Raw genomic sequence first — 10,794 nt, 5'->3', positions numbered from 1 at the left:
GTCACAACGGCTGCCCCACCCTTCAAACCGAAACGCATTACTGCTTCACGGCAGAAATAGGCGGGGCGGTGGTACCTACCCGTGCGGACTCACAAGAGGTCCTACCACCAGTAATTACGCAAATTATAATTTTGCGGGTTTCATTTTTATTACACGATGTTATTCCTTCACCGTGGAAGTCAATCGTGAACATTTGTTGAGTACGTATTTCATTAGAAAAATTGGTACCCGCCTGCGGGATTCGAACACCGGTGCATCGCTTCAACACGAATGCACCGGACATCTTATCCGTTAGGCCACGACGACCACAAACTCATACTCACTGTACTCATATTAATAAAACTGTCAAATACTTTAGTTGTTTCCCTGGGATTTAGGATAAAAATAAAACAACTCCATCTAAAAGATTATCCATAACAATATATTATATACAAAGGTAGCATTATGATACAAAGTATATAGCTAAGAATAGTATAGTTTTATGTAATCGAGTTGCCCCACTTCGCTTCAAAGCTTCGAGTTCACTCACGTCCGAGGCGTCCTCGAAATCCCCTACCTCGTTGTACTGCATCTCTTCGAACTTGCCGGACAGTGCTGTAATAGTAAACTCGCTGAGTAAGACCGAACGTTCCCGAAAGACAACTATCTTAAAGGTTTCCTCAAAGTATCCGATTACTAGGCATCGCCCATAAACAATTGATGCTCAAAGCCTTAAGGTATTAAATTACGGAAGTTTCACGAATAAATAATTTCTGAAGTACCTACGTATTAAGTTTAATTCCAATAATAAATCCTACTTCAGAAGGGGGTTCCAGTTAAATTTCGCTTGAACGGAATTAATTTGAAGTATACTTACAATACAATTTTATGGTTCCGTCGGTATCGCCGAGCGAGTTCTTCGATATACAACTGTATGTACCGAATGTGGTTCTGCCTACTTTCTTGATAGTAAGCCTCATATCTACTTCGTAGCCTCTCTCTACTGCTGATATTTCGAATCTTTTATCAGCTGCAAAATGACCAAATTAGTATAATATACAATAGTAAATAGCGACATTAAATTTTAGTGATTCGTCATAAAAGTGCAGAATACGGTAATTAATTGTTCACTATCTATTGATATCACGAAACCAATTGTAGTTTATATTATAACAACAGAAATAGGCACGGTGGTTTTTTTATTTTTTTATTTCTCTTGTAGGCAGACGACCACATGACTCACCTGATAGTGATTGGTTACCGTCGCCCATGGACTACAGCAATGCCAGGGGCAGAGCCAACCGCTGCCTACTTTACTTACAAGAGTTACAAGTCCGAAATAACAAACGCTTATATTTTAAAAAAATCAATATATTAACGGATTTAGTATATTATGTATTATGAAAGGCTGCTACATTTCTAATTGGGACATTTTATTGCTTCGTAGCAGGAGATTAAATATTATTTGTGCAGGCTCACAGTACGTCCTATCACTAGTAATTACGTATGTTCCATATTTCCAGTATAAAAGAGGTCATGTTAGTTAAAAAAATGTTACCATTAAATGCAATATTAAAATATCGGAACATCGCGTTACGCATTTTACTCACTCGAGTTCATAAAGCGCCTAACCTTGGCTTGGTTGGCTATGAGTCCTTGGTTTTATAAAGAGATTAATTAACAGAAACAACGGTTCGTCTATCCTTAAACTTTAATTAGTCGTGTACTAAATAATGGTTTGCATTTGTTACGATCCCGTGCTTATAGATAATAACAATAAGTTAAATAATAACAACAACAAAAATTTTGTTTCTATAATTTGAATTTTGATATGTCTTATTCATCCCTAAATAATTAATTGAATAGAATTATAAAAGAAATCGACTGTTGATAGTGGTCCCAAAATATAATGTAACAAAAACTAACTATAACTATTATTTAACTATTCACAGAATGTAGGTACATTTATCGCGTTTGTTGCAATAACTGTCAAATATTTTTTTTTGTGATTGACTTAAAATTCGAATTGACGACTTTTACTATGTCATGATTCACTATACTGCATTTTTTATCCCAAATGTCAACAATATCCGTGTTTTGAATTCGACTTTTTAAAGCTATATACTTCGTGCGGTGTGAACAAATTCCTTTCCGTAGTCTGCATTTCTACGCTCAAACTGTAATGAGTTCTTTAGTATTTATAAGTTGCCGTAAGAGCACTTCGCATATAAGCGCGAAGTTATGCTAGTTTAAGTTTATTTTTGAACAAATAACTCATTGAAATATCCTTGAAGTACATAAGTAAGATTTGTTGTGAGTTCACAACATGAGACTTCACGTTGTATAGGCGTCACGTTGTATATCTGTAGGCTCGGGTAATCCTTTAACAATCCTTTAAGGCTGGTTTCTCCCTCTCTCTCTTTCTCTTTCTCTCTACCATTACATTACATTTACTGGTGGTAGGATCTCTTGTAAGTCCGCATGCGTAGGTACCACTGCCCTGCCAATTTATGTCGTGAAGCAGTACTGCGTTTCGGTCTGAAGGGTAGGGCAGCCGTTGTAACTATACTGAGATTTTAGAACTTATATCTCAAGGTGGGTGGCGCATTTACGTTGTAGATGTCTATGGGCTCCAGTAACCACTTAACACCAGGTGGGCTGTGAGCTCGTCCATCCATCTAAGCAATAAAAAATAAAAAATACAAGAGAAAAAAATCATCATACAAATAAGTGTTTTATCACTTAATTTCAGGAAAACCCCGAGTTTATCATCCATAAACTCTACTCAACAATAATCATTCAAAAACTAAAACTATAAGTCGAAGTAAAAAAAAACTTTTAAAAGGAAGATAATACTTACACTGTGAAATAATTTGATCGTTTATAGTCCAATAATTAATAGACCTTGGGAAAGCTTCGGAATGACAATCTAAATGTACTGTGTCACTTTCTTTCGCTCCAACTAATTGGTTTTGTATAGTCATTATAGGCGGAACTGGAACAGAAAAGGCGTTTTATTTAGGCCAGACGATTTTATATGACGATAGTGTGTTGAAGGTAGAACAAATGTTGGAAGAATCGAGACTTCGATCTTGTGCATTCGCTTGACTGCAACCGGAATAAGCGTCTCGGGTGACACCCAACACAATTAAGTTGTCTATAGGTCTCTATACTTTAACAATTTAACAGAACTCATGCGGTTTGAGAAAATGGACTGAAAAGCCGGCAGGGCGGCTGATATGCTTAGTCTGTCAAGTTTGGATAAGACAAGAGAGTTGCCTTAGTCATGGAACCCTCCTTCAAAATGCCTACTCGGTGGAATACCGGTGGGTTTCTAGTCAGTAGGATTACATAAAAATTCAAGTCTAATCGCATACTGAGTCATTTGTATGCCCCGGTGTTTCCACCGGAGACAAGACTTTCATTGCGAAAAAAAACAAAAAGACCGAAATTCGTTTGTCTATGTACGCTACACGACGTTTGAGATTAAAGTTGATCATCTGGATATTAAAATTAAGAAGGGCTCTTAGATATTACGTCGAACATTCACGAGTCATAATTCCGAAAGATATTTGTGAAATATAGAAAGTAAGAGTAAATTCGAGTTCATCTTATTAGCAAAATTGGGTTGATTAATTTGTATTGTCACTCATATTTTAAGGGATATTGTTTTAAATCAAGCTTCTCGTAGATAAGTACTCACTGTTCTTTCATAAAACAACCGGTCCGAATCATTTGCAAAGAGAGTTTACAGGTCGCTCAATAACAAAGACATTTTTCCCCCGAGAGGGTAAAACACCTTGAATTGCATCTCCATTGGATGATTTTACAGGAAACATGTAGTAATTATGAAAGCCAAAACCACTAATATAAAAACAGTTAAATGTGAAGCTAACGATATATTCTGCCTTTGTTTAATTATTCTTCACCCTAATACCCTATCTAAATGGAATTATGATTGTGTATATTTAGTTTGAATAATGGAAATGTCTAAATTGTTCATGGTAGATCAGATTAAATATTTGTCGAGTTCCAAAATCTCAAAGCTATTGTCTTCATAATTTTATAAGAAACTATCAATTTAATACTTGATCGTAGATTATTTCTTGAGCAAAGACCATTAAAATACTTTTATGATGTTGACTTTTGTCATCTGATTTTATGGAAATTCGTTTTTCATTCGTTCTAACGTTTGAAATAGCTTTGTTTCAGAGGTTGCGTCATAATAATCTATTTGAATACTAATCAGAACAGACGTGTACACTAACCCGTCTTTCTCCAGGCACTACTAATAAAACTTCTGCTATCTATTCCCAGTTTCCAGTATCGCTTTCCTATCTGTTAGCAGAGGTACCACGAGTTGCATTGGTAATTCAGAAATAATGAGGCGTTTAATTTTTCCCGGATAAGAACTTGAGGTTGGCCAAGGGCTTGGGTCACTCTGGTCCGCGTAAACTACAAATAAACCCGGCGCTGTCCTGGTCATGCCATTTGCCATAATAGCATGACTTATATCCAGGTTATAGTTTATAATCTGGATGTTTGTGCGAAATTTCGACCAAATGAGTTCAGCCGTTTTCGTGTGATTGAATTTATTTTTATGAATGTAGGATTACTGGTGGCTTGGAGGCCTTTCCAGTTTCATTAGGACAGGTGGGCGAGCAAAGGCTCAGTCAGAAGGGGTGGTATTTGCTAACAGCTGCCTGAGTCATTCCAAAAGAAACATAACAACTCAACAGCTAGCTGCTTCGCGAATGAATCTACTACCGGATCGGAATCGTGACCCGCTGAGAAGATTAGCTCATCATTCAGATCATCATTCAGCGGGTTGACGCATGGGTTAGGTTGCACGTCGAACACTTTGCCAAGTTCGACGAGTACCGGGGTCCCTAAGTCTGCTCCTAGTGTTAGAGCTGAAGGCATCTAAAGCTCTTGCAAGGGTTATTGGATCTGATGGATCTTTAAGGACGTGTCTAGGGCGTCGACAGTGACTGGCTCCTGTGTGGTCAGGGTTTGAGGAGTAGTCGAGGCCCAGATCGTCGTGTAAGTCGACATTCCTCATGAACCACGGAGCTTCGTTGGATAGCCTGCAAAAACGGGATTGTAGAGATTGGAGGATGTTTAGGTGTGTGCGGGTCGCGTGAGCAAGCACCACACTCGCGTAAGTCACGACGGGCTTATGCAAAAAGTGTCACCTAATTCCGAAGGGACATTTTACTCTGCTTACAGATCATGGGGTAGAGTTTGCCGAGAATAAGCGAGGCACGGTCGTGGTCTGATTTTATATGCGAGCGGAATGTCATGGATGCATCCAGGGTAACTCCAGAGTGACTCCTACTTGACTTTCCTGGCTCAGGGAATAGGTTGGCCGAAGGGGGTGATCGGGAGTGTGATATCTCTCCTCCTAGTGTAGGAGGAAATTGGTGTAGAGTTTCCCCTTTGCAATTTCACTGCTGTGTTTTTCGCTGAGTTGATGTCTGTGTGTTATTTTCGGAACCATTGTCCGAGGGTTACGGCTGCGCTCTTGAGTTTACTTGCGATTAGAGACTTGTTTCTGCTTGAGTAGTAAACGGTGTTTTGGCGGCGAATAAGGCTAATTGATATCGTAAGTGGTGGTAAGAAAGATATCGAGAGTGGTTCGACAACTATCGGTAACTATCGGAAGAGTACGAGCTAAGCGGTATTAAGACCGTTGGGAGGTCGCGATTTCTTCTAAGAAATTATACTCTCATCTCAGACTTCGGCGATGCGAGGTTTTATGTCAGGTTGTAGGGCACGCATTCGAATACGGTTTTCCTCGGTACGGATACCTATCGTAGGCGAAGATTGAGGCGTTCTTTCCTCTAAGCAGTTACCTAACATGCTCGGGCCATTTGAAGCAGTGAAGAAGTCCTCCGCTACAACTTGCTTGCCTCTCTAATGTCAAAGTGATGTGTGACGTTATGATGTCTATGGCTTCAGCGGTATCCTGAGGGGACGGGGTAGAGTCCGGGCTGAACGGGAGCGATGGTGGATCAGATTCAGCTAGGCTCTTGCCCAGCGTGTGCCAATCCACCACAGTCCTCGTGACGGGAACGCAATCAGGAGCGCGACCGAGCTTTATAATGACGGGACGGTGGTCTGAGTCTAACTCTGAAAATACTTCGATCGAACGTAAGCGCAGAGTTACGTTTTTTAATAATGCTGTATCGAGTACATCCGGGCGATGCGCGATATTTAGTGGGTAGTGAGTTGGGGTTAGCGGAGCGATGATATCCAACCGAGATTATCGACTAACGCGTCGAGGCGTCTACCGTTGAGGGTTTTGGTATGCGAGTTTCACCTGATTTGTTTACAATTTAATTCGCACGCCAGAATGACGTGGCTTCCCATGCAGAGCAGCGTCTTGATATCACTGCTTAAAACGATTTTATTAGGTGGGAGATAAACGAACGTGATAACGATCGGCGCGTGTTCCGTCAGTGAGATTCGGCATACTGATGCTTCTTCTAGGTTAGCGAGCGCGGGAGGATCGAGCGGGACGCGTGATTGATTAAACAAATATTCAAATCTATAGTTTATATTTTGGATTTCTCACTTATATTATCAGTATCTATTACTAATATTCAAACAATGCCATGTAGATGTCAAGGCGACAAGTTTTCTTATAGGCTAAACCAAACCACAACAAGAATCGATGTTGTAGAAATGTACACTCACTTAATGAGCAACAAGAAATCAGATTCCAAATTATGAGAAGTTTTTATTTGAAAATGGGAAGAACATAACAAATTTAGTTTTTTTAAGCGGTACTTGAATGAAACTACTAAGTAAACTGAATAATAATGTACTTAATGATTTTTAATCTTTTATGATAATATGCAATTCAAATAACGTTTATGTTTAATATTAACCTGTACTTGAAATAATACCGATCTATTAATATATTTTAATATTACCTGCAAAAGAGAAAACTTACAGTGCACTACAAGCATAACCCGTTTGCTAACTGAGGGCGGAACACCATTGCTGGCGATGCACAGGTACGCTCCCATGTGTAACCTTGATACTTTCGTTAATTGCAACACTGCACCGCTTACTGAACTATCTGAAAAAAATATATATCAGTCAATTTAATCTATCTATTTACTATCTTCTATATATATAAAAATGAATTGCTGTTCGTTAGTCTCGCTGAAACTCGAGAACGGCTGGACCGATTTGGCTAATTTTGGTCTTGAATTATTTGTGGAAGTCCAGAGAAGGTTTGAAAGGTAAATAAATATGAAAATGCTCGGAATTAAATAAAAATAACAATTTTGTTTTTCCTTTGATGTGTCCCCCGTCGGAAGGATTCCTTTTGTTTCTTTTAAGTTTATTTTAAACAAAAGCTTATGTTTTTTATTTATCGATTGAGGCACTACGAAGTCTGCCGGGCAGCTAGTCTATTATATAAAACAATTTCAGCCACAAAATGATTAACTTTATTTTAAACTAGCGACCCGCCCTCGCTTCGCTTCGGAAACATTAAAACACACATGAAACCAAAAAAATAAAATAAAATAAAAATTAAAAAAAGTAGCCTATGTTCATCAGGTACAATGTCGGCTTCTAATGGAAAAAGAATTTTTCAAATCGGTCCAGTAGTTTCGGAGCCTATTCGAAACAAACAAACAAACAAATCTTTCCTCTTTATAATATTAGTATAGACTAGAGACAGTCGTAGAATTCAGGATTTAACGATACATAGTGTTTTGTGTTAATTAGTCTATGCAAAGGCTGCTGCAATCAACCTCTGAGAACTTAAACTACTGCCTACCATCAGAAAATGTTCACCTACTTCTCCTACACTACTCTTCTTTAACCCATAGACACAGCCAACTGAGTTTCTCGCCGCATCTTCTCAGTGGGTCGCGTTTCCGATCCGGTGGTAGCTTCTGCGAAGCACTGCTTTTGCTAGGGCCAGTGTGAGCAACACTGTGGTTTGAGCCCCGTGAGCTCACCTACACGTTAGGACGAAGCTGATATAGCCTCTCCGGGCTATCAGCATAGGTAGTTTACGAGCTTGTATTTAGGTAAATATGTTGCGGAGAGCAGATCTAAGAGCAGGGTGCGAGATGGAGATTGAGAGAAAATATTGTTCACTCTCCATAACAGCTGAAAAGCCGCGGGACCTCTGCTGGAACTTGCCACCCCGAAGCCTCAAGTTGTGTCAAGTCAGTAGCAGCCTTCGCAGAAAGTTACAAAAACATTGTAATTTATTATCATTAAATTGAAAAAGAGAAACAACTCGCAAATTATTTTTGGGTAGGATTAATTCTCCGGACTTCCGCTTACTCGCTGGGGGCGAGGGGTGGGGTGTGCTGTAGTCGGAAAATGTATTACATACGAAGTAAGTGAAGTCCATCAGCAAATGTGTGCATGAACGAGAAAATTACTATGAATCATATAAATAGTGAAGGATGATAGTTATTTTACAGTGATTGGACACGTTTATTGTAACTGTTTTGGAGAATCAGCCAAAATTTAACCACAATTAAATATGATGCAAATTAATAAACATGTAGGAATTTGGTGGCCCAGTGCTAATGTTATCTACAAAAGCTTCGTGAGGCCAGGCAACTTCTTTTTGTCATTTATTATTAACAAAACAAACGGGCTGGTTAATTGGTCACACTGGTCAATCACGACGATGTTAGACCACAGACTGCACGACATATGGTCCGCAAAATAAAGGTGATGCGACCGAAAATATTCTGCCACCCACTTCGCTCTTGAAACCTAGTAAAAACAGCCGATTCCCATAAATTATGGAATTTTAAATCCCTCGAGGCAGATAAAATCACTTCCAGAGAAGCAATTGATTCTCGCTTAGCTACAGTTTTTTTACAGGTACCGGTAGGTATTGAAACAATGTTTTTAATTTTCTTCGATATAGAATCGTAATTTGCATAATTAAGCATCGATTTTCAGATTCTAGGTATGATCTCCTTGAATTCCATACAAGACGTGAGTAAGTTGACTACGCAAAGCCTATTTAGTTGATTTTATGTTTAGGATTCTGGTCCTCAAAAGCAGAGAATGGAACCTTTAAAAGATCTTGCCCGTTGATCTATCCGACACTAACGAACGTTTGGTAAATATCAATTTGAACAAGGTACTAAAGATCTACGGCGGAAGCTAGTCTTAAATATCTCGGCTTCTTAGTCTGTTTTAACAAAAAAAAAACCGTATATTTATTTTTTAATAAAGGCACTACCTGTTGTTTGTAATCTTGTCACAAGGTGTACAACGGTATATGAGCTCCAGTAAGCGCTTAAAATATGTGGGCTATGACGCTTATGTGCTCTAGGAGAACATTAACGAAAACGATAATTTAAACTAATGCGGATGGACTTGTATACTAAACCACTAATATTAATCTAGGTTTTTTAACAGGATCGGGAACATGGACTACGGTATGTTAAATTTTGAAAAATCTATTTTATAATATAATATTTTATATAAAGAGTGACCTGAAATTAGAAAAAAAAACGTGTGGCACTCGGGAACTGCCGCGGTAAAGTTATTGCATAGCATTTTTTATCAACTTATGCAATTATAATTTGACAATGATAATTTAATATTAAAACAATAATAAAACAAGACCACGCTATATTAAACATTAATAAAAGCAAAACCTTAACTGTCCCCTTCACACTCATAAGCTAAACCGCGCGAGAGAGAGATGGGCAGATTTTTGAAACATTACACAAGCGCAACGTGTGAATGTGTTGAACGCGAGCTACATGGTAGGCGGAGTGAGGGGTGTAAGGTTTTTTTCGTTACGGAATTTCATGATTCGGTCGCCGCGCTCAAGGCCCGCGATAAAAGCTATGCAATAGCTTAAAATATTTGAACTTCAAATGCTACGGTTATTATTTTGCTTGAAAACGAACTTAATCGCTGAACTCGGTCAGGGCCTTCACATTTGTAGCAATAAACTCATATTTAATTATCATAATTAATTTTCTGGCTCATGGAACGGAAATAAATACTCATCTAATTGATTTCATTTAATGATTAAATAATGTGTTTGGGGATAATTTACACAGTAAAAGTAATGACCTGCTTAGACACCTAGAGATTTATTCATTACCTTTTCGTCACAGTATTTCTTTAAATAAAGTAAGGCTTAGGAATATATTATGCAGTTTTTTTACCTGCTCTCGCGATTGCGGCATAATCTAAATTCTATTCCTAGAATGATACCGTACTGTCAAAACGGTAGTTTTAAATCTTCAGCTTGTTCATGGACATATTATTATACATATGTAACTATGAACATACATACGTAATTATAACATTCCTTTCATCTTGAAAATTATTCGTGAACATATCATGCATAAGGATTTTGATATTATTTTGAATACACGGGGTCTCTTATCTAGTAGGCATTTTTTTTTTTTTTTTTTGTCAGGAGGAAATCGCCGGACTTCCGCCCTCCACTGGGGATGGAGAGCGGGGCATGTCAGAGTCGAACTGACTAAAACCTCCTGTCGCTCAACAACCAACGTCCAAACCTCGCATGAGACAGAACTCATGAAGAGGCAGAGGGGGGAAAGTGAAGCGTTTAGTGCGGAGCACATCTCTCCCATCACCCTCCCCCTCGGGACGCCGGACCGGCGGTCGTCGGCGCCACGACCGCCTATCTAGTAGGCTACGGTCGTTTCGTGATTACTGTTCTGAAACATTTTATCGTTATTTCCCCCTAAGCGGACAAACACTATATTGTAAAAAAGTTGATAACAGGTTTCTTTTTTTTTAAAGATTATAAGATTGTTTTTTTGTACCTTC

The 10,794-nt window shown here is 38.6% G+C and overlaps 1 protein-coding gene across 2 annotated transcripts in view; it reads right to left on the bottom strand.

The window, feature by feature from the left end:
• Positions 1-400: 400 nt before the first annotated feature.
• Positions 401-10,794, bottom strand: part of LOC114241391 (lachesin) — a 34,298-nt gene continuing 23,904 nt past the window's right edge. For both annotated transcript variants that reach the window (XM_089728347.1, XM_028172213.2), the window contains exons 5-8: positions 6,938-7,066; positions 2,840-2,974; positions 857-1,009; positions 401-594 (exon numbers count right to left, since the gene is read on the bottom strand). In XM_089728347.1, coding sequence (XP_089584473.1) covers positions 443-594; positions 857-1,009; positions 2,840-2,974; positions 6,938-7,066 — 569 coding nt within the window. In that variant the 3' untranslated portion in view covers positions 401-442. The remainder of the gene's footprint in view (positions 595-856; positions 1,010-2,839; positions 2,975-6,937; positions 7,067-10,794) is intronic.

The sequence above is a fragment of the Bombyx mandarina genome, chromosome 06 (assembly GCF_030267445.1).
Source record: "Bombyx mandarina strain Sakado chromosome 06, ASM3026744v2".
NCBI lineage: Eukaryota > Metazoa > Arthropoda > Insecta > Lepidoptera > Bombycidae > Bombyx > Bombyx mandarina.
This window is presented reverse-complemented; position numbering and strand designations above follow the sequence as displayed.